This window comes from Cyphomyrmex costatus, unplaced genomic scaffold (genome assembly GCF_001594065.2).
Source record: "Cyphomyrmex costatus isolate MS0001 unplaced genomic scaffold, Ccosl1.0 scaffold97, whole genome shotgun sequence".
NCBI lineage: Eukaryota > Metazoa > Arthropoda > Insecta > Hymenoptera > Formicidae > Cyphomyrmex > Cyphomyrmex costatus.
This window is the reverse complement of record NW_017280561.1, coordinates 1,427,363-1,450,607: the sequence shown is the minus strand read 5'-3', so window position 1 is coordinate 1,450,607 and position 23,245 is coordinate 1,427,363. Positions and strand designations below refer to the sequence as shown.

General features: G+C 31.1%; 6 protein-coding genes across 6 annotated transcripts in view; 3 read left to right on the top strand and 3 right to left on the bottom strand.

Annotated features, from left to right (window-relative positions):
* The window catches only part of LOC108782144 (transmembrane protein 208), a 3,503-nt gene extending 2,341 nt beyond the window's left edge, over nucleotides 1–1,162 (top strand). The window contains exons 4-5 of the mRNA XM_018550324.1: nucleotides 372–456; nucleotides 562–1,162. Coding sequence (XP_018405826.1) covers nucleotides 372–456; nucleotides 562–699 — 223 coding nt within the window. The 3' untranslated portion in view covers nucleotides 700–1,162. The remainder of the gene's footprint in view (nucleotides 1–371; nucleotides 457–561) is intronic.
* A 1,572-nt stretch (nucleotides 1,163–2,734) lies between these two features.
* Nucleotides 2,735–4,202, bottom strand: LOC108782155 (protein abrupt). The gene is made up of 3 exons (XM_018550336.1): nucleotides 4,011–4,202; nucleotides 3,373–3,940; nucleotides 2,735–3,256 (listed from the first exon to the last, which is right to left on the bottom strand). The coding sequence occupies exons 1-3, from the start codon at nucleotides 4,200–4,202 to the stop codon at nucleotides 3,003–3,005; spliced, it is 1,014 nt and encodes a 337-aa protein (XP_018405838.1). The 3' UTR covers nucleotides 2,735–3,002.
* Nucleotides 4,203–6,918: 2,716 nt separating this feature from the next.
* Nucleotides 6,919–13,311, top strand: LOC108782039 (dual oxidase maturation factor 1). The gene is made up of 10 exons (XM_018550189.1): nucleotides 6,919–7,077; nucleotides 7,661–7,718; nucleotides 7,814–7,948; nucleotides 8,697–8,798; nucleotides 8,982–9,135; nucleotides 9,825–10,036; nucleotides 10,423–10,539; nucleotides 10,639–10,736; nucleotides 12,325–12,449; nucleotides 13,203–13,311. The coding sequence occupies exons 1-10, from the start codon at nucleotides 6,919–6,921 to the stop codon at nucleotides 13,309–13,311; spliced, it is 1,269 nt and encodes a 422-aa protein (XP_018405691.1).
* A 54-nt stretch (nucleotides 13,312–13,365) lies between these two features.
* Srp54 (splicing regulatory protein 54) lies at nucleotides 13,366–16,261 on the bottom strand. Its single transcript, XM_018550285.1, has 3 exons — nucleotides 15,925–16,261; nucleotides 14,178–14,958; nucleotides 13,366–13,868 (listed from the first exon to the last, which is right to left on the bottom strand). The coding sequence occupies exons 1-3, from the start codon at nucleotides 16,244–16,246 to the stop codon at nucleotides 13,481–13,483; spliced, it is 1,491 nt and encodes a 496-aa protein (XP_018405787.1). The 5' UTR covers nucleotides 16,247–16,261; the 3' UTR covers nucleotides 13,366–13,480.
* Nucleotides 16,262–16,914: 653 nt separating this feature from the next.
* On the top strand, nucleotides 16,915–17,547 carry LOC108782100 (uncharacterized). The gene is made up of 2 exons (XM_018550265.1): nucleotides 16,915–17,296; nucleotides 17,368–17,547. Exons 1-2 carry the CDS (start codon nucleotides 17,122–17,124, stop codon nucleotides 17,505–17,507), a joined length of 315 nt encoding a protein of 104 aa, XP_018405767.1. The 5' UTR covers nucleotides 16,915–17,121; the 3' UTR covers nucleotides 17,508–17,547.
* A 155-nt stretch (nucleotides 17,548–17,702) lies between these two features.
* LOC108782098 (scaffold protein salvador) lies at nucleotides 17,703–22,115 on the bottom strand. The gene is made up of 7 exons (XM_018550264.1): nucleotides 21,889–22,115; nucleotides 21,057–21,133; nucleotides 19,634–19,761; nucleotides 19,201–19,431; nucleotides 18,375–18,599; nucleotides 17,993–18,298; nucleotides 17,703–17,898 (listed from the first exon to the last, which is right to left on the bottom strand). Exons 1-7 carry the CDS (start codon nucleotides 21,977–21,979, stop codon nucleotides 17,796–17,798), a joined length of 1,161 nt encoding a protein of 386 aa, XP_018405766.1. The 5' UTR covers nucleotides 21,980–22,115; the 3' UTR covers nucleotides 17,703–17,795.
* Between the last annotated feature and the right edge of the window lie 1,130 nt (nucleotides 22,116–23,245).

Sequence of the window (23,245 nt, the reverse complement as noted above, 5' to 3'; positions counted from 1 at the left end):
TATATATATTGTATTTGTTACAACTTTGTATGTCCATAGAATGTCTGAAATGTATCTAATTTTGGATCTAAAATAAATCATTGTATTTTTCATGTATATATTATATAATTGTTGTAATATATAATAAAAATAATAATAAAGAATTATAAAAAAGTAAGATTTAAATACAGACGTAAACTAAACATCCATAAGATACATATTTTGAATAAAATATATGTTTTAATTCTAATAACGAACATTCCATGAATGTTCTTTTTATGTTCATAGACGTACAGACGTGAATTAGATTTAAAATGTACATCCTTGAAATATCCAGTGTTATCTAGATCTTATTGTTCATATTGAATGAAGTATTATAATTTTATTTACAGACACATCAAAGATTTAATCATATTTACATCAGGAGTGCAAATCCTGTCCCTTATTTCGAACTACTTCTGGTTCTTGTGGCTTTTGGTAAGCACTTCGACAAATCATTTACATAATACTTTCCTTATTCAATGTCACAAAAAACCGGATATATGTGGAACCCTTATTATTGAGTATTTTGGAAATTTATAGGTGCCATTGAGAGGGACCACTGTGCTTTGGAATCAAATTATGGCTCCATGGGTCTATGCTCAAGAAGACCAGCAATCTGAGATGAATGAGAAGAAACTGCGCAAGTTAGAAAGGAAAATCGCAAAGCGATACCAATGAAAATTCCTCATTGCTGTACAATACGAAAATTCTATTAAATTACAATTGATTTAACTAAGGGTATGGTAATAAGTTCAGAAAACTAAGAAGAAACAAAAGTGTAAAAAATTTAAGATTTTTTCTTCACACATACATGAACATTGAACTGTGTAGTGGTTTGACATTTATATAGGATAAATATTAAATGAGAATGTATGTGTGTGTGTGTATATGTGTATGTGCGTGCGTGTGCGCATGTGTGCGTACCTGCGCGTGTATGTGTGCGGTGGGAGCAGTAAGATTTTGGAGGTTTTTACAATTATGTACGAAACAGGGAAATAGTTTCATGGTACTAAGAGGAAAATCACAAATTGGGAGATAGATTTCGCCTTTGCCTCTTCACATTTTAAACACTTGATTCTGTAAGTATCGAAACACTTCTTATTTAATAATATTTGTAAATTCATTCCTATATAAAAAGTTGAAGGCAATACTAAATTATTATTGGAAAGTCAAACATAATTATACATATTCATTTGAAAAGTCATCAATGTAGAAAAATAAAGAAAATCCTAAAGTTGTTTAAAGTTGAATAATGCAATAAATGAACGGAATAATGATAAGATCAGTTCAGTGAAGCAATTGTAGCACACTAAAATTGTAAGTTATAACTGCTAATAGTAAGAACGAAGAATTCCATGCTTTCCATTAATTTTTCCATCAGTCTTATAATATATTGATGTATTAATAAATATCATACTTCCGTCGCGTTCATATAATAAAACTCCTGGATAAGAAGTATCTCGATTCGTTAATTTTTATCTAACTTTATTATTTATGCTAATGTAAATGATCCTTTTTGTAATTATAGCGATAATACAATGCTCAATTTTTTAAATCTTTGTATGTATGAGAATTTGAATAATAAATTGATAAACCACACACGCGCGCGCGTACACACACACACACACATACACACACACAAAAGTGCCTTTTTGGAGATAAAAATAACAAATGCCGTTTTTTTTATTAATTATAAACAAGATATATACAGATGTTTACAGGGAGATGGGGTAGAGGTAGGGCTGAACATGTATTTGAAATATTTTTATTTAAAATACAGTTTCCACAATAAAAGTAGATTTTATATTTTATATTTCAGCGGTGTACATGAAAATATTACGTACTTAAAATTGAAAGCTTATAATTGAAAGCTTTATGTATTTCGTAATTTAAATAATTTAAATAACTTTGGGTAGAGGTTATTCAGAATCAACATATATCAAGGTCGTTGGAGATGGCTCCCCTTTCCTAGATATTTATATATATATCGGAAAGATATACTATTATGCATAAATTTTAAATTAAGTATTTCAGAAACTATATAAAAGACCGCCATGTAATTGTCAAGGCAAAGTTACTCAGAATCATGACATTGACAACATATGTCAAGGTCATCTGCGCGATGTCACTTAATCTGAATAATTACCTAATTTATTTGATGAAACATAGATGCTTATATATATAAATTATTTATATTGAATCTATATATCACATGTGAAGTCACCATGTTTAAACTACATGCCGAATAAAATTTTTGAACTTGTGAATGGAACAGGATTACTGTAGCAATATGATAAACTAAATTAACAATTTAATAATTTTAATGCTTCATCATCGTTTAGAGCCATGTTAATGTATCTACTAAAAATCGTAATTTATTGCGAAAGAGATCTGGACTGGTAGAGTCGAACCAGAAAATTTCTTTTTTAAAAAATTTCGGTAACTACTTGAATTATTTTAATGAAACTTAAAAAAAAACATACATAACTTTATCAAAATAATCGGAGTATAAGTAACTAAGATCCAAGCTAGACTGTTATAGGTTTCGTATTCGTATTAGTTATAATCGGAGTAGTTTCCGAAATTTGTAGAAAAAAATTTTTCTATTAACTTTGACGCAATCTGTATCTTTGAAACTGAGTTATTTTGGATATGTTGATATGAAGATTTCGTCTTGATGTATGAAGAATTTCTTTTAAATCTTTTAGCAAACATCCTGTATACATATAATATACAAGAGTTGCATATATAAAAAACACGTACAATTTGTCTCTTTCCGATTAAGCGTATTTTCTATCTTAATAACCGAATTATCGACGTGTGTGTGTATGCACAATCAAATATAGCACGCACATACGCGCGCGCGCACACACACACACATACATACGCGCGCGCGCAAGCACACAGACGAAGACAAAACATATCTTGATTTAAATATCTTTAAATGCATCATTGGAATAGTCTTTCTCCAATATCAGTGTCTATAGACTCTTTTTTTTTCGATAATTGTATTCCGATTGATAACTTGGTGGATGATTGTGTTCGTGCACCCCCGTCGGCATGAATCTTTCAGCGATCACAGAGCATTTACCGCGGCAACCACGATGCTGCTCCGCACAACGATAGTGTGAACTATTATACACTTTAGAACGAGAGGTCATGTTGTATACGTATCCTTCATGGACCAATTGTGGTCTACCTCTGGCAGATAGTCTGTAGATTACTGGTTCCACAACTGCAAATTTATATCAACTTTTTTTTTAATCAAGTTTTATTTCACATCAATCAAAGATTAATATAAAATATCACAATCAGTAAATTAAAATCTTTTTTATGAATACAATAAAATACCTGACTGTAATAACGATGTTCCTTCCAAATTTTGTTCGTTAGACACTTCAATTATTTTTTCACTATTGTGAATAACCTTATTAGTCTTGTTATATCTGATATCCTTTTCACAATTAGAATCATCTTTTGTATTATGTGATTTTTCATCATTATCTGACAAGATACAGATGTCATCCTTGCTATCAACATTTGACTCATTTTTCAACTTTTTGATCGATTTACAGTTATCCTCGGCTACCTGTTTCTTTCTCGTTTTAGCGTTCTTATTGGCTATCCTATGAGAGTTTACTGATCCATCTTGAACTTTGCTCCTGTCTTCTTGCTCGCTTAGGACATCAGATACAGCGGTTACATCCTTCAAATCATTTGGATCCCACACATTGACATAATCATTTAACTCGCCACCTTCTAATCCTTTTATTTGCAGCATCTGTGCAACTTTCAGAAAAGTAGATAGGTCGTCCTGTTTTATATTCACTTCTCCTTGATACATGAACTTCAGCAGAGATATTACTTCTGTATGCTTTACATCTTTTAGTATTATTACTGGATGTTGACAAGGATTTTCCTATAGAACAACTTGAGTTGTTAAAGTATAATTTTATTTTTACAGAACATTGTTAATAATAAAATCATACCTTGAATATATTATTGAAATAAGGACTGCATACAGACAAAACTAATTTATGAGCAGCTAATAACTGTCCTTCCACAGCAATTGTTACGTCAACCAAATTGTTCTCATTCAAATGAGAAAAAAAGCCTGAAGTCAAGTTGTTACCAAAGTCGTTCCATCTCAAAGAAAATTCCTTTGATGATTTCGTAGTCATGTTTCTCTATAAAAGAATTAATTAACTTTTAATGATCTAAATCCTTTAAATAGTCATAAAAAGAATTTCTTATAATATAATGTCATTAATCACAATATTAAAAAAAAATATTAAACAAGTATGTTTACAAAAATTCCATGTTCTTAATTATATTGGAAGGAATTGTTAAACAAAATATTAAATTCTTTAAAGTTTTTTTCAACAATTAACTTAATATTAATAAGTACCGATTAACGTAACATTAAATTAATGATTATATATATTACAGTTAACTTAATAAACTTAAGAACACACACATATATATATATATGTATATATATTTAATATCTTTGTAATATAAAAATGAAAAATTATTCAGAAACAGTTTGAAAATAAATGAAAACTTAAAATTACCTTAAGATTTTAGCAGATATAAAAAAAATAATATATAATATTTTCTTTATTTATGTTGTTACTTTTTCGTTTAATATAATTGCAAATGTGCTTTAGTTATCGTTCTGTCACAAACCGTTCAAATCATAGACATAGTGTCAATAGATGGAGCACTACTGGCCCCTTTTTATAAGAACGTGATGCCTGCGAATAACGGGAGTTTCGCACCTGCGCAAATTGTTTATAGCGAGCTAAAGGTTGAAGTTCTAACTTAGAACACGTTTGACAACATGTTCCTACTGAAAAAAATCACGTCACAAAATTGTATAACAAAATCACGTAATTAAAATAAGTAAATCACATAACGGATTGTTTTACATTTTAGTACGTGATTTTTTAAAACCATGTAATCCGTGAAAAATCACACGATATTAGAAATAATTTTATTTTTATCATACGATTTTATAGAAGTTATCAAATTTTAAATAATTAAATAATAGAAATAGAAAAAAAAACATCATTGTGTGACATCTCTAATTATGTGATTTTAAAAAATTACATATTGATTTGGAACAATTTATTACGTAATTTACATATTTTAATTACATTACAAGATTTTGTTAGGCTAGACTTAGGCCGATATATATTCATAGTCAGTTCTTAAAGAACATCTTAAGTTCAGTCTTGAGATGTTATATAAACCAATCAGAAGGGCCGCATTAGCATCTTAAGACATCGTTAGCTCCGTTCGGTAATGACAAATCTGAGGCGTCGGAGAGCTCTTATATTATAGCATATGTCACGTGCACTATAGAAAAAGAGCACTCCGACGCCTCCAGATTTGCATTGCCGAACGCAGCTATTTAAGGCAGTCTTAAAGTAAGAACCAACTATGAATACCGGCCTTAGGCCGGAATCAGACTACGCATTGAAAATTGAGATTGAAGATCGAAAATTTAAATTTGACCAATGAGGATAAAGAAGTTTTAGCTCCTATTATTTTGATTAGCCAAAATTCAATCTTCAATCTCAATTTTCAATGCGTAGTCTGATTTCGGCTTAGACTACGCATTGAAGATTGAGATTGAAAATTGAAAGATTGAAATATGACCAATCAAAATAATAGAAGCTAAACTTCTTTTATTCTCATTAATCAAATTTCAATCTCAGGCTGAAGTCACAGGAAGCCGTAATCACACTAGCGATTGCGCAATTGTGTGATTGATGATTACTTTTTAACCAATTAGAGCAAAGAAATCGATGACTGCTTTCAAATCGAATCAAATCGAATTTGTGATTGAAGTCAAGTAGTTAGGTATACTCTAACCAGACCCGAAATCGGGTAGAGTCAATTAACCCTATAGATTTCGAAATATACAATCGACTTTTTGAACCATATAACTTTTGTTTGCGAAACATTTTTCCGTATCTACCATAGTTTTCGAGAAATTTTAATGTATTATTTAAAATAGGATACTCTGTATATATATTTAATATATTTATTTATTGATAGAATATATTGATCATATTTATATTTGTAAATTAATAATTATTGATTTGTAAACTACTATATGATTGATAACGTATTGCGCGAATGTGTTAAATTTTCATTAACTTATTATTGTTCAATATTTATTATCAGATTTCAGAATTATATTCGGCTCTGTATCAATTTTCGTCAATAGGACTATGGATTTTATAATATTATAACGATGCAACATCATATAAAACTGCGCATAAAGTTTTATTGTATACTTTTAAGATTTACCGATTTTTTTTAATTGTATTAAATAATGACCTAATTCGTGTCGAAACGTCTATATGTAAATAGTCTATTATTTAATTAAACTAAATTGTTTTTGGCTCTCCTAGCTCTTCTTATTGTATAATTACTAATTTTAACATTTTGTTTATTTTCTTATACAGTTTGCAATACTTACGAACGAAGAGAAAAAGGAGCCCTTCTCGACTTTTTTTATATACACCTTTTTTATTCTCTTAAAAAGAAAAAAGTTATATATTATATCTATAAACGTTAAATATATATCGTTATTATACTTCTATTCCCTATAGATCATTATAATAGCATTGGAATAGCGATTTGCGTGACTATGCGGCGAAGTTTAACGATAAAGCTAAACCTTTAGTCCTCCGCAGTCATCAGCACAAAAACAACCGGAAAAGGAAATCAGATAAAACCGCAATATCATAAGATTTGTCATTCGAATACTAGTCTGTTGGTTGATCTGAATCAGAAACGCGTCCTTACCGCGATTTTTTCTGAACCTAAGAAAATATTATTATCTTATATTATTATTCACGTCGGTAAAAAGAAGGTACATTTATGGGGTTTCAATTTGGACGATCCGAGGGTTTTCCCTCGCAATACTCTGCGCAACATACTTCGGTGACAGTAGATGTAACCGAAACTGTACTAATTACTATTTCCGTCATCATCTCAATCGCCTACATTAGCATCATACCAAGTTATCAAAAGAGGCAAGTAAGTAAAAACACAGTAAAAACTCCAATTCAAAATAATACCTTGCTCTACTAATGTATAGCATATTTATGCTAAATAATACATATTTATTATTAATCTTTTTTTAAATGTTATATAAATATTTTATACATATTTTATATAAAACTTTATTCGGAATATTATTAAAAAAACTAAATATTTTATACATTGTAATATATTTATGATAAATATCTCTCTCTAGTAAATATTTTTTTACTTGAATTCTAATGTTTTATTATTAGTATTTTCGTAACATTTACTGTAAATGTTTCATAATATTTATAATGAATTTTTATAATATGTGCAATCTAAAACCAAATATATATATTACAAAGATATTTAAAATAAGTCCGAGAATATGTCTTATAAACATATTTATAAATATTTTATTTGTAAATATTATATAAATATTGTGTATATATGTGTGCTGTCTATTAAATAACTAAATGACTTTTTGATCCCTCAACTTGTTTTATTCATATTATATATTGAATTTCTCATAAATAACTTTTTGTACCAAGTATTTTGTCTTATGCTAATGAAATAATTTCCACATTTTGCACAGAGCATCTACATAACTACAAAAGTTGTCTTCAGTATCATCATTGGATGTTTGTTAATGAGTAAATATTTTAAAATAAATTTTTTCTGTACTTGTTCTATGTTATCATATATGTATATTTTAAAATTCATTTGTACATCGAATATTAATTTGCAGTAGAAAACTTCGGTCAAGAATGGGAATACGGTAGTACAAGGAGTAAAACGCCTTATCGAGTCAACGTAGGTCAGAAGATCGATGCTCACATAGCAGTGAAGATAGGTCTAAGATCAGTGAATATCACACTAAAAGGTAATTTAAGTGAATGGGATATTGTATCTGAATGAATATATATATATGTATTTGTGTGTGTATATATACATATGTATATATATTGTAATGTATATATCTATAATACAAAAACTCATTGGATGTAAATATTGAATAAATCAGTATATATATGTCCTGTGAAAGATAGACGAATAAGAAGTTAATTAAAAAACTGATTTTAAGAAATTTTTAATATTTTATCATAATATCCATATAAAAAAGTTTAATCTATTTCAAAAGTATTATATTTAATAAACCTTTGAGGTTTGAATTAGTTATGAAACTTTTAAAGATAACAGTGAAAAATAACACTTCATTTAAAGTAATACTTTTAGAAAATTAAATTTCGAAAAAGTATATAGTTTACATATTTTATAATAATAAGCTATAATATTATTTCATCCTTGTTGTTTATCAAATGTCAAACAAGGAAAAATGATGCTCGTAAACGTTTTGCAAATGTTAAGTGGAACGCAGCGTTTGTGTCATATTGATATTATACATACCATACGCAATAACATTATACATATTTCTTATATTCCTTACAATAATTTCTTTTTCGTTTAAAACAATTTTCTGTCAAAGATAGATACGATCTATGATTCTGTAAAATAAGAATGAAGGTTTTATTTTAATTCGCTCATTTTTTACAATTCGATTTTGCAATATAAGTAAAAACTTGAAGACTTGAAAAGATTTTTTATCGTATACTAAAGAATTTCTTTTCTAGCCAAATCAGAAGAAGACACACCACTTAAAGAAGAAATAATCGATTATAACGAGAGATTTTCCTGGATGTGGGACCAAGGCAGAATCGGTTTTGGACCCTATGGTGAATCACTATGAATTAATATTACGCTTTATTAAAGCGTTTAAATTATGTCAATGATCTTTATTGAAAGAAAAAGATGATTGCAAGTACTATAATTTATAATAATTTTTTGAGTCAACTATAAATTTATAATTGTTTCAAGTAATAAAAGTACCAAATACTTTTCCCTTTATGATCCTGTAGCTGGACTGTTGCAAAGAACTTTCCGTGAAGGCCAACGACGAGGTTTGCCCATTCCTATCTTATGGATCGCTGAATATTTCATTATTGATGGGGAAGGCATTCGATTTGGGAGATTTTATCGAACCGCTGGATGGTATTGTCACATCTTGTTGTGGTTAGTATAGAAGACAAAAAAATGCAGAAGATAGTAATAATTTGTATTCGTTATTCGTATGGTTAGATCACTGATATAATTCAAAATTATAAGATGGTTGTTATTAATTTTTAACCCTCGAGAGATCGTGGTATATCTGAGAAATACATACAAAACGTATTTTTAAATATCTTTATAAGTAGCGACGTACACTATAATCTATTAGATAAACCTATTAGATAAACAATAGCTGTTGTATGAGTGTCATCAAGATTCTAATCGTCTATATATACAGCAAAGAATAACCCTGTAATACCTCCTAAAGATTGTATCTCTGAGATACGCGGCAACCTGCGTTACGACCTTCTGATGGTTAAAAATTACTTCTACATTTCCTTTATATCACAACAATATTACAAATGTGTAAAAAAAACTTAAAATACCAATTTTAAGTTTTTTTTACACATTTGTAATCTTGTTGTGATTTTGTTGCTTCTTTGTTATATTTTATATTTAATATACGCAAAAACGACTTTTTGATCATCCAATAGAATACAATTAGTCATGAAAGACCTAATCACAGTCCTCCGAAAAATCTTCTGAGGAATAATCTTGAATCTGTAAAAAAAATAACACTTATAACTTTCTTATAATAAATATGTTTGTTATATGTATGTAAAAATTCTGAACTTTTTAATTTTGATTCGCAGGACCGCCTTTGCTTGCTGGATACTTGCTAACATATTCTTGCAGTCAGTGAGTCGATATACTGCCTATTTGACTGGATTGATCGGTGGTTTACAATTGTTAACTTGTCTCGTCTGGATATGCATACACAATCCAATTCCACTTGTGATTCCTTTTAATGACGGTGACATTAGAATGACGTTGGGCTTGCATTTCTGGATGACGTTAGGATGCGGTAATTAATTGTTATTTAAATTAATCAGATTCATAATGTAAAATTATCTCTTTAATTACTGCGAAAAGCAGTTTCGAACTTGGGGAATCTGTGGATGTTAGAACCATGAATCACTTGAAGTGATTTACTGTTTAAGTAACTCGTGGATGAAGAAGATCGTCGGAAAAGTCTGGTTTGTTACCCGCGTTTTGTTAATTAAAATAGATGATCTCTTGAGCTGGATTAAAGATGAAATAAAGAAAATTTACTTACTTACGGGGTGAACGGTTGATCAGCTCGGTTTCAAGAATATTTCTAGACCTCTACCGGTTTCAGTATCAGTAACAATATATTGATAATATTCAATAATATTTAACATCAGCGTTATCTTCAATGTATCTTTTTAGGATTACTTTGCGTTCTTTTGGCGATTATCATGATATATATGGACTTGCGTTATCCTAATACGCTATCTACGTTTTTACAAATAGACCCCCTCGGCCAGTACGACGAATGTATAATGCGTAAGTAAAAAAAATTATATCTTATAATATAACTTCTATAGGAGCGTTAAAAAAACATTTCACTTCTAGGACATTTTTAATGTTTGTTTTAATTGATAGGAAGCTGTCAAATGGACGACATGCTACGTAGAAAGATACATATGAATGACATGATAGAAATGACTTCGCCCTTTTCACAAAACAGAAACACGAGCATGGTGAGGGATATTATAGAAATAAAATTTAAAATTCTTTTTTTCCTTTAAATCTTTACTTTTAAAAGGTATATCTTTTAAGTTTCTATGAATTCAATAATTTTTATATATAGAAGACTACGAGCTGGAAAATTTTCTTCTTTGTAGCTCTGTTATGTGCTAAAAAAAATGCGAAATTTTTTTACTTTCTAACATATATGAAAGCTCAGTTTTCCATACAAAATTATTTTTCACAAATGTTCTAAAGTATTTTGTTTGAGTTATCACGGATTAAAAACAAAACAAATATTTTGCCTTTGACTGCTCATAAATTTGTTAAAAATAATCACGCCACGTATATCGCAGTAAAAAGCAGATTCCTAAAACTCTGAGTAGTCACCACAATCATACTGAATAGTGATGTCAGATTTCTCGTTAGAAATAACACGTTAATTTTTGTTACGTGTCACTTGTAAATAAAGACAATTTGGATAAAACGAAATAAAATCGCTTTAAAACAATTCTAAAAATAGACGAAAACTGTCCAAAGTAGCAAGATATCATTTATTTGACGTAACTAATTAATCATTCTTAACACATCTGACGTTCTATTATCGTAAAAACAACGTGGATTTGTCACATTCGTATAAAATCATATAAATTGATGTAAAAAAAATACGTCATTATTTTCATGTCATCACTAATAACATTATTAGTACGTTGTCAACTAATCATTTATCTGACGTCAATAAGTATAACGTTGTAAATACGTTGTAAATATGTCATAAATAAATAAGTGCAACCACAAGGAGCAATGATCGCTCACTGAGCAAGAAAGGAATTAATATGTTTATTTATTATAATATTGGTAATGTAGAATATCTTATTCGTTATAGATAATCTTTAATATTATATTCCTTCCTTATTAGTGTTTATTATTTTTTTAAGGCCGTGAAGGTGTGAGCGCTTAGTGAGCGATCGTCGCTTCTGGATACACCCAATGACGTTATCACTATTATATCTTAAATAAATTACATGACGTCAATAATTAACAATGATGAACTATTGATGTCAAAATAATTACAGCTTACTACCTGGGATCTTTATTCCCCCTAACAGTAAATAAACAATCGTAAAAAGTGATAAAAAGCTGTGTAAAAATAGGCTAGGCATACGCATTGAATAAAAGCACTTCACGTGCCTTTTTTATAATTATTTGCTGACTGTTAAGAGGAATAAGAATAGTTTTTGTTTATTATTATTTACATTTGTTTTAAAACGATCTTATCATTTTATTTTATCCAAATTGTCTTTATATACAAATGATACTAAATGGTAATAAAAATTAATATATCATTTCTCTGGATATCAATCATGTAACCTTTTCTCTAGAGCGGAAACGTGAAAACTTTTATGAATGTATGTATATACATGTACACACATACAAAAAAATGTTCACGTTTTCGCCCTAGGAAAAGTTACATGATCGATACCCTGATGTTACGATGGCATAATGCAACTAAAGTAGCGCTACATACTTTTGTTTAAATTTAATAAAGGATCTTGTACATACAAAAGAATTGACAAATTAATAAAAAAATATCGATTGCAGATGGTATTGAAGAGACGATCAACCATAAAAAACGCACAAAAATCACTTTTCCGTGCGCCAGTTCCCATGAAGATGGAAATATATCACGATGTGACTACTTACAAAAACCAGGATGATACTGCAAGGTATATCGTTTGCTTAAACAAATCCTATAAGCAATAATTATAAATTATTTTTGAAGGGAATACATTTTAACCGTAATTTATAGTAATTTATGTTATCATATTTTTATTTAATTGCTTATCTATTTTTATACACATAATCTTGAGCAAAAGTGCGAAATACTGTTAATATATTGTAGTAAATCAAATCAGTTAATATGTTTCTTGTCGAGCTATCCCCGCGTACAGAACAGCCATGTACATATATAAAGTAAGCATCATATCATATACTCTTTGTAAAATATGCAGCCTGAATGAAGAATTTCTGAATGAAAAGTAGGTCCAGACTTTTGAACCGAAACTTTAGCTGCGAGTATTTCGGTTAGCTTTCATTGTTTTTTACCAAGATACATAACAAATGTTTACCGATATACTCGCAGCACAAGGTTCAGTTCGATAGGCTGGACGTATTTTAACGTATAGCATTGATGATATACGTAATATAAAACATGTTAAATTAACAAGGGCACGTTGAATTTCTATAATCGATTACAAACATATATCGAAATATATGATCCTGTTTAATAATTCTTTTTTTATTTAGTTTATTGTTACCGTTCATATTTCCTCATTTTCTTCACAAACAAAATAAGTTTAATATCAGGAAACACAGTAGTGTCTCGGCGCTAAGACAAACATAGCGATACTACCCTAATATGTATAAACGATTAAAGATTCTCTTGGCCAATTGTTTTGAACGAAGCATTACTTTTTTAGGTCATCTAAGAATACGTTTAAAATAGAAATGTGCAACGAAAAGGAAGAAGAGGATAAGGAAGAGATCAAGCCGCCGATTCCAAAAAAGATGAAAAAAATCCGTTTGTAAAAATTAACTGAATCTGTAATACATTTCGATCATCAATACATACGAATTGTTCCTTCGAAAAATGCTGTATCCATATATTTGTTATATCAATACATTAGCGATAAAGACAGGTAGTTTGTTGAATTTCACGATACTTAGAAAATATATCAGTAATAAATGGAGCTGTTGTCTAATTTTCTGAATCCATTGCTTTCTCCTTGCTGTCGTTATTCTCCAATGCGGATCTACTTTTGTCGTCCGATTGTTTAGAATCAGATTTGTCGCTCAATCGTTTTTCCTTACTAGATTTCTTTTCGCTTCTACTGCTCTCCTTCTCGGGCCTCTCTCGATCGCTATCGCTTCTCTTACCGTTGTCTGATTTATCCTTGCTGCGCCTTTCTCGATCTTTATCTTTAGTCTTGTCCAAGGAATATTTAGATTTGGACGATCTGGACTTGGATTTTGAACGTGACCGCCTAGATCTGGATGTAGAACCCTTGCTTCGTGAACGTGAACGACTGCGTCGACGTGGTGATCTTTTCTTCCGCTCTTTCGACCTAGATGGTGATCGACGTGACCTTTAACAAAGATAAATAGTTAATACATGTATTCATATACATATGTATTAAAAATATACTAATCTCTTTAAAGATTCTCTTGACCAATTGTTTTGAACGAAGCACTGCTTTTTTAGGTCATCTAAGAATACTTTAAAGATGGAGTTTTTATTCGTATCTTGAATTCTTTTTTGTCATACTGAAATATTTTTTTAAATATGATTTATATTTTTCTAGAATTGATAAGTTAAATATATAAGCAGAATTCAATATATGTATACAACTCTGAAAATTGACCAAGACAGAAGACTGTTTAGCTATAGTCTATACCTTGATCTCCTTGATCTGCTACGCGAACGGTGACGACTACGTGAGTTGCTGCGTCGTCTCGATGGAGAGTTGCGCCTGCGATCCTTCGATCGAGACCGTTTGGAGCGGGAGCGCGATCGACGTCGATGACGAGATCGCGAGCGTCGATGTCGTGATCGCGAACGCTTACGTGATCTCGAGCGTCGACTACGTCCGCGGGATCGCGAACGAGACTTACGGCTGCGTGAGCCACTTCTGCTTCGCTTATCCTTGGAGAGCATCCCGATCATCGGATCAATTGCCGCGGAGATGAGATTGTGTGCTTCCTTTACCCGCGACATTGCTTCTTCAATTTCCTTCTGTGCAGCCTCGTTGCTCTTTGCCTCTGGTTTAGCGATTGCCTGCATCGAGTGGTACAATTTGATCGATCGGTCTGCCAGCTGCTTTCCATTCAACAGCAACGCAGCAATCACAGTGGCCTGTTCAGATAGCTCCACCAGCGCATAATGCTCAACGTCTGAGTCCCTACTGCACATACGCAGATACTTGATCTCTATATTGTTGTTGCTGAAGAAATCCAGCAGTTGCTCGGGGCTCACCGATGTATCCAAATTTGCCACTACAAGTGTCCGACGAATCTCTTCGATACGTCTGCTGTCTAGATGACCCGGTAGATGCGGATAGGATGGCAGGCTATTCGCCTCTAGCTTGGGATCCATCGTAGTAATCACATGATTTGGAGGAATACCCTCAATAGCATTCACAACGTTCGGTGGCAACTTTGGTTCTGATGGATAGAGGCCTGAAAGAATTTAAAAATGAGATTTATATTAAAAAAGGATAAAATGTTTTGTGGAAATTAAGAAAAAGAAAGTTTTCTCTTTTAAATCTGCATACAAGGTGTAAATTTAAAGACCCACACAAAAAAGAACATAACTTACAGAGAAGTAAAAAATTTGTGCTTGTTTCTCTTTGTGTGTTGCTTTATGTTATATCTTAGGAATGACTATACGTGAAGTAACATAAGACTCTGACATAAAATAGCATAAGGCTGATGTCCTATAAACAAAAAAATTTAACAGAACAACCAGACTAATTAAACCGCAGAAAAGAAAACAAAATAATAATTGCAGAGATGTGATTAATCATGGTGTTCTATTCTGCTGCAAATTTTAGTTCATTGGACATCATCCTAAGATTCTATGGCACTATGACTATGTTCATGCAATAGCACGTAAATTGTCTGTAAGTCTTACTTAAACTATGACTAACTTCTTTAGGGAGAAGAAGACGAGATATATATATATATATATATCACCTTAAATTTAGTAGTTTTTACAATATAAAAGCTTATATGTAGCCGATTGTATATTTTATCTGTATATTTCAGCGTAATAGCATAAACAAAATAATATTAATAAAATTAAAATAAAATAATATATAGGTATTAAATTAAAATCTTTATTCTACATCTATCTATTTAAATAGGATAATGAAATAAATAGATATTAATATAATAAAATTATAATATAGAATCGCAGTTTAGTATTTACAATTAGAACAAAAAAATAATAAAAGCTTATATTTATTATGGATTAAATCTAAGCATTTATTATATCTATTATAGACCTAGAGTACATTCCAAAATATCCTCTCGAAGAAAATTTTACTTGAGATATATAGTACACAAATACTATAGCATATAGGGTAAAATCTTCCTGGGAGAGAACGTTTTGGAACGCAGCACGAGTCTGTACCATATTCTTACCTGGTACAACTGTGCCATTGTTGGTTAACTCCAAGGCACGCTGCTCATCCGGAATATCTCCATTTTGATATGGGATTACTATCAATGCACGATCAATAAAAACAGTATTGGTCATGTGCTGTGCCACAGCAACGCAGCCCTGATCATGAAACTTGATGTAGCATATCCGTGACTGCACTGGTACGGCGACATCCCTAATCGTTGGATATAATCTGATATCCTCGATTTTGCCTAGATATCCGAAAAGCGTCTGCATTTGGTCCTTAGTTGCCTGGGGCGCGATGTTTGTCACCTGAACCACCTTCGTTGAACCAACCGCCATTCTGTCTACCGCAGTATACCCGAGTATACTGCGATTAGTGCGGTTCCGTAATCCGTACGTGCACTGACGTGCACGAGGCTATAGATGCCTTTGACTATAAACACATGGAACTGTGACATGGACTGCTAACGCCAACTTCACGTTGGTAGTCAAGATCTGTGGCGACACTGGCGACGCCGTGTGGCAAAGCGACAGTTAGGAACAACAAAGATAGCACCAATAGAAGCTGATAGAAGCTCTTTGGCAATTGAATCGTTAAAAAAATTAATTGTAACTTCTACAAAATGGAGCTATATTGCTTTATAAGAACGCAGCGTGGTCTCGAGCGTATTGCATGTCTCAGAAAATCCACTATTTGCCTTTGAGTTAAAATTAACATTTTATTTTTTACAGTGTAATACGTTAATCATTCCTTATATTTTGGTACAATATTTATTAATGACCACCCGTCTAATTCTTACATCCTTATATCCTTTAAATTTCCCTTTAAATTTGCCACACTGAATACGGGCCTTTGTGTTTTTGAAATAGTATTTTTGTATTTTTAAAGCACTGATTTTTTTGTATACCTAAAACGCATGCGCATATGACCATAGAACATGAAAATATAAATCGCAGCATATACTCGTAGCGTAGTATTTCGTGGCTGACAGATTTTCTAACCTGAATAATCCTCAACTTTAACCTGCTTTAACGCTCAGTTCGCGAGGCAGAGCGACACTTTTTCTGCTAGATTCATTCATTTCGTACAAAAACGCGTCGATTGAGTGTATTTTTTATCAAAATTTGAGAGGAGCGGGTTCTTTATATTTACCATTATTCTTTTATATAGACTATATGACTTTTACGTACGTGCATCATTCTAAATCTAAAAAATGATTAAAAAATGGTTAGAACGGTGGTTCATGAAAAAAAAAATAACCAAGCATGAAGCTCACAATCTAAGAAATAGACTCTCGATAATTTACGCTTTCGTAGGATGGAATTTGTTTGGCATTCTATTTTACACGATTGCGAACGATAAACTACCGGAAGACCCTGAAAAACGAAGTAAATCTATTTTTTGATTTTTCGTTTTGACATTTTCTTGAAGAGAATGATGGAACATCTGTTTTTCGCAGGAAGGGCTTATGGACTTTTATCTGATACACCTCATAATATGCATGTATATCAAGTAACGGGACTGACACTCACCGATCATTTTGATATCGAGCCCGAGACTGCTGAGGTAGAAAAAGAGGAGAAAAATGAAAATTACTAGTAAAATTTGGTTAACACAATTAATAATTATTATTTTTAAAAATCTCTTTTGTGTAGTATTGCACAATAATGTGTATTATGAAAAAAGTAAATGTTAAGTTTTACATTATGTACATATTTGTAAAATACAGAGTTATTAATCATTTATTGTAATTTTTTTATTGTAAAGCTTCTAAGGAACTTTTCCTCAGTCAGTCAAGAGAGAAACAATATATAACAATTGATTGTATAGTCTCTCTCCCCTCCCCCCCTCTACCTCTTTTTCTCCCTTCCTTTGTCCCTTTTATTCTCAGGGAAGAGATCTTCGTAAAGCAATAGCACCAACGTTAGAAGTACCAGATTCTGGATTCAATTCTTTCAGTCTTTGTTCCATTTCGCATAATAATGCTGATCTATAGATGCAAAAATTATGAAATGAAAGACAAGATTGTACATGTATTGAAGATAATATAGATCGTCATTGTTTCCACAAATTTTACTTCTCACCTGTATTCCTCATAACGCATTACAACTTCCTCCAGTTCTTGCTTGTACAGCCTGGTGAGCATAGCATTGAAGCAGTCCAACTCGGGCAAACGAAACAATTCCCAACGCAGCTTACGATCTAAAGCTATTGAGGCCCTGCTGTACACGTACAGCCAGTGCGGTATTTCCTCGTTCAGATATGGATTAGCTGGCACCAAAACACTGTGAGAGTGAAAATGAGTATGCCGTGGTGGTGATACGACCCGCACGGCTTGCATCTCATGCGGGTAACACGGATGTTCATACTGAGCTTGGCGCGTGATGTGGCTGAGAAAGAAAGGCGAAATATTTTCGTCGTGACATATATCGATGGCCTGTAGAATCCTCTTCCAAGTTCACTCACTTGACGTAATAAACGCCGTACTCAGGAGACTCAATTCTCTCCCATCCTGTGGGTAGACCCTCTTTTTCGAGTGGATGCGACCAGTGCGTGGTCTTGGTGTTATGATCAATGTAGTACTTTCGACCACGGAGTGTGAAGTCAACTGACCATCCAGGCGGCAAAGGCAACTCGTCCTGCTGCTGCTCACTCCGAGAACTCGATCTTTCCGAATAGCATCTACTATAGCTACAACCAAAAATCAAAACTTGAAACAGTATATTTTAACGAGCTTAAGATAACCAATAATTTTTATATTCTTTAGTTTAATTATAGAATGAAAAAATCATATCAGTTTTAACAATATAATTTAGCATTATTTAACAGAAATGCTTTACATTTATACTGTATTCTGCCCGAGCGAGTTTGCATCAGAGTTGAATAAATAACGTTGTCCTATTGATAGAAAGTGTAACATCAATCAATAGTACAACATTATCCAACCCAAATTGGTGCAAACCTACTCGGGTCGAAAACGCTATTAAAAAACAGGGGAAAGTTAGGAAATTTATCATATAACTATAAAAGTTATTAAATATCGGACAATATTGAGAGCACTAACAATGTAATAATTCAACAACTAATATTCTAATAATACAATAAGTGTGTAATAATAAAACTGTATTTAATAAATGTGCATTTAAAGATCTTACATAATAAAGTAATTGAATATTTCAACTTCTTAATTTATTATATAACAAAAATAAAGATAAGGCCACACAAACGACCTTGTGGCGCCACAATTAAAAGCATAGATCCGTTCATATGAAGCGATTTTGTGATGTTGTACCTAGTATTGTGACGATAAATGGAGTGATTATAATCTTCGTAACTATCGACGTCAAAAGGCATATAAGGCATCTGTGGTGTTTGGATCCTGTCCAGATGGTATTCAGATCCAGCATATTGATTGATATAAGTATGTGACATTGCAGGTGATAGTTCAGGATGATACATGGGTGTCGCTGTCCTTGAAAACATGCCGTCATTCATTGTAGTATTAACAGATAGGCCAGCAAATCTATTGTGAAAATAAAAGTACAAAATTGGAGAAATGTGATGTTTCCTAATAAAATTTCGTTCTCTTTTAATTATTTCATAGTTTCATTTTTTATAAAATATTTTGTTTAACAGCATAATTATAAAGTATCATTATGTAAAAATATATTTAACGTAATTAATTTTACATTAAATTATATTTAATGTAAAATTTACTACCTAACCTTTGAGTTAAGTCAGGAACAGAATTATTTGGTGTATATTTTCCCTCATAACTACCCAGACCAACAGCGCTATTGGTAGTTTTCATATTTCCAAATTTTTGCACCATACTAGGTTGTGGAGAAATGGTCTATGATACGAGAGAAACATCGATAAAAATCAACATTTTCAAATGTCTTCTTACATGTTTCAATGATTCTTGATCAACTGTTTAGAAATTATGAGATATATCGTATACTTTTTTCTTAACTCGCCGATAAAAAATTAATAAATGTATATAGTGTATGTTCTAATGGATAAATATTTTGAGATTTCAAGAAATACCTAATGTCGAAAAAAAATTACAAATTTACATTGTAAGATTGGTAAATCATTTTTTTAATTAGATTTATTTTTAAAATCAAAATTTACGCTTTGCACAAGGATATACGCAAATATTATTATCTTATACCTGTATAACAAGACTGGGATATTTATAACGTTACCATTAAAGTTATTTTCTTTACTTTAGACCGATAAGAATAAATATAATTAAAGAGAAATGCTATAGGATTAATTAAATAATAGAAATCTCATAAGATTTTTTAAATCTCGGCTGAGGTAATCTGTAAAAAATTCTTCGCAATAAATTAGGTACATTTAAAATTCTTATTAATATCAGATTTATAATGTTATAAAAATATTTATTAACATCATAAATTATTAAATTGTTTATCAATTTAATAAGGAAAATGATATTTAATGATCTGTTCATAATTGCATTTTAAGGCTCCTGAGTAGTCGCGGTGGCCATGTTGGAATCGTGACATCATAAGCAAGAATGACACTTTTATTTTTGTTGCGTCTCATTTTTCAGTAAAGACAATTTGGATAAATCTTAATATGTAATAATCGTATTTGTGTGTGTGACTATCAGTTTTGCCAGGTCGACGACTAATTCGATATCGCCATCATCAACGCGGAGTTCCACTATGATAAGCATCTTTCAGAATATCGAATTTAGATTTTCACAGTTTAAGAGAAAAAACGCAATTTTACAAAACAAATATTTATTAAATTAAATCTTCCTTCCTGATGTTGTATATATGCTGCAGAAAATAAATATTCTACAATTCTATACTACTTATTGTTAGATTTATCTAAAATTATCTTGGATTATCCAAAATTTTGTTTAGATTTCTACTGAATACCTAACCCTTGTACAAAAATTATCTCAGTGACCAACCCTTCGAAAAAATACTTTTAGAAATAATAAAAAATAGTATTATCTATATAATTTAATACTGTGGTAAATCTCAACAATACTTATTTACTGAAATAAGTAAACTTTCAATTTTATTTTTATTTTTTTAATGGACTTATATTAGAAAACATTACATAATGTAACGTAATATGTGATACATTTATGTACAATATATTTTTTACCGTAGAATTTGGCATCACTGGATGATTGTTATGCCGTCTCAGTTTTTTGTTTGGCTCTGTTGTCCACACGTTGATAACTAAATACAAGTAGAGTTATATAATTGATATTTCCATTGCAAAGTATAGTGTTAGATAGATGATATATAAAGAATGGAAGAGTGAAAGATTTTATCTCAAAAAAAAAAAAAAAGGAAGTAGGTCTAATTAAATATATTTCATCAAATTCAAATACATATTTTGTATTAATTTTATTACAAATATCAAATATAATGTATGCTAAAAAGATGTATATGAAAATGAAAAACTGTTTATATTTCCAATTACAATTAAGTACCTACAAGATAATAATAAGTGATAATTAATGACAAAAGTGTGCAACACATAAAGAGAAACATCTTTCTTAATTTAATCCAAACTTAAAACTCCTTTTATACTCAATAATTTTGTATTATCCCTTGTAGTAATATATTTACTGTTTTGTCGATCTTTATATAAAATCATATGTTTATGATTGATACGTTACGATATCAAATGTTTACACATTGTTTTACAACTTAAACAAGAAACGACAAGAATATTGAGGAATACTTTTGCGAAAATCAAATATTTATGTAAGCTATTCCTTTGTCACTATATGCTGTATATTATACTAAAAAACTTTCCTGCATTTTTGTCCTGCATCTAATAATGCATCTATTGTTATTTTCAATAGAAACATAATAGTGCAGTTGTAAAAAAAAACAAATCAAGTAGCAAACATGAATGCAACCAAGGAATACATAGAGAGAAAAAAAAAAGAAGAAATAGGAAAACAGATTCTTGAAGTACATACTTGGTATCTCGGGTGGCGTTTCTTTCTTCACATATCTGCCAATTACTCCCTCCTTGATCGTTCTCAAATCCTTATTCTTTCTTGACAACATATTACGAGTCGATCTCGTCGACAGTGTCGTACGAAAAAGAAATATTAAATTGGAGCGAGAACTGATATAGAATTGTGTAGATCGGTTAAGTGCAAGTGTCGTACATACACACAGCAAAATAACTTTTAGTTGAACTCTATTTCACCTTCAAAAAATTTAACAAAAATTAGGCTCATTAGATGTACTTTTGTACGACACAACCGAATCTTGCGAATTCTTTGAAAAAAATCTACATTTCTGCCTTGCGATTTGAGATATTAATATCGTTACAGTTCAGTTACTTAGGTTAGGAAATCTGTCACTACCACACCAACAGTCAATCCTGATGAAACAAATTCGATAGAGAATGATTGAGAAAAATAGAATTTCTATTAGTTCGTATTGTTTTCTGTAAATTTATATCATTTTCTATTGTCGACCTCGCGAGCATCACGATTAATCGGATATCTTACAGTGTATTCGACACTGACATTACTAACTCGACTCGATTCCGAGTAGTCCCCCCCGAGTCAAAAGACGCATCCAGCGAATTCAATGTTGAGTGAGCGCTTGCTGCTGTTGGTGCATTCTTCTAAATCTAAAATTCTGATTGGATGAGCAGAACACCAAAAACAGCGAGCGCTCACTCAACTGTTGAATCCGCTGAATGTGCCTATGCATGGTCTACAATGGGCAGTAGCAGTAGTGGATTAAGGAGTAGGCGTAGAAATCAACAAATCATAGTCGAATGTGAGGAGGACAATTAACTATCATTGGTCGATTTCTACGTCTAGTCCTTAATCCACTACTACTACTGCCCATTGTAAACCACGCATTAAGCCCATTCTACAATGTAGTAGCAGTAGTGGATTAAGGAGTAGGCGTAGAAATCGACCAATAATAGTTAATTATCCTCCTCACATTCGATTATGAATTGCTGATTTTTACGTCTACTACTTAATCAACTATATACTGCTACTGCTTATTGTAGAATGGGCTTTATCTAAAAAGATAGTATAAAAAAAGCTGAAGTTTTAAGGAAGAATTAAAAAAAATTCACTCAAGATTTGTTTAATCGTAGCTGAAAGCACAATTAATCTGGGACATTCCATACAAATTTTATACGAAGTATTAAATGATCTCAAGTGACAAATTTTTAAATAAAATAAAATTTTGAACTCGATCTTTCATGAGCTAAATTTTCAGAACCACTTTGTTCTTTTTTTTCTTATCGATATCTTTTTATAGCGTTGTGAAATATAATTCTTTAAAAGTTTATTTAAAGTT

Excerpts from the sequence above, each read along its gene's own strand:
- LOC108782098 (XM_018550264.1), bottom strand. The coding sequence starts at position 21,979 with ATGTTGTCAAGAAAGAATAAGGATTTGAGAACGATCAAGGAGGGAGTA. Across the intron at positions 21,134-21,888 it reads AACGCCACCCGAGATACCAA|TTATCAACGTGTGGACAACA; the intron begins GTATGTACTTCA and ends ACTTGTATTTAG. Across the intron at positions 18,600-19,200 it reads ATTTATCGTCACAATACTAG|CTATAGTAGATGCTATTCGG; the intron begins GTACAACATCAC and ends TTTTGGTTGTAG.
- LOC108782039 (XM_018550189.1), top strand. The coding sequence starts at position 6,919 with ATGGGGTTTCAATTTGGACGATCCGAGGGTTTTCCCTCGCAATACTCT. Across the intron at positions 8,799-8,981 it reads AATCGGTTTTGGACCCTATG|CTGGACTGTTGCAAAGAACT; the intron begins GTGAATCACTAT and ends ATGATCCTGTAG. Across the intron at positions 9,136-9,824 it reads TATTGTCACATCTTGTTGTG|GACCGCCTTTGCTTGCTGGA; the intron begins GTTAGTATAGAA and ends TTTGATTCGCAG.
- Srp54 (XM_018550285.1), bottom strand. The coding sequence starts at position 16,246 with ATGGCGGTTGGTTCAACGAAGGTGGTTCAGGTGACAAACATCGCGCCC. Across the intron at positions 14,959-15,924 it reads CAATGGCACAGTTGTACCAG|GCCTCTATCCATCAGAACCA; the intron begins GTAAGAATATGG and ends AAATTCTTTCAG. Across the intron at positions 13,869-14,177 it reads AGCAGATCAAGGAGATCAAG|GTCACGTCGATCACCATCTA; the intron begins GTATAGACTATA and ends TCTTTGTTAAAG.
- LOC108782100 (XM_018550265.1), top strand. The coding sequence starts at position 17,122 with ATGATTAAAAAATGGTTAGAACGGTGGTTCATGAAAAAAAAAATAACC. Across the intron at positions 17,297-17,367 it reads GGAAGACCCTGAAAAACGAA|GAAGGGCTTATGGACTTTTA; the intron begins GTAAATCTATTT and ends TGTTTTTCGCAG.
- LOC108782155 (XM_018550336.1), bottom strand. The coding sequence starts at position 4,202 with ATGACTACGAAATCATCAAAGGAATTTTCTTTGAGATGGAACGACTTT. Across the intron at positions 3,941-4,010 it reads ATTTCAATAATATATTCAAG|GAAAATCCTTGTCAACATCC; the intron begins GTATGATTTTAT and ends GTTGTTCTATAG. Across the intron at positions 3,257-3,372 it reads AACATCGTTATTACAGTCAG|TTGTGGAACCAGTAATCTAC; the intron begins GTATTTTATTGT and ends ATAAATTTGCAG.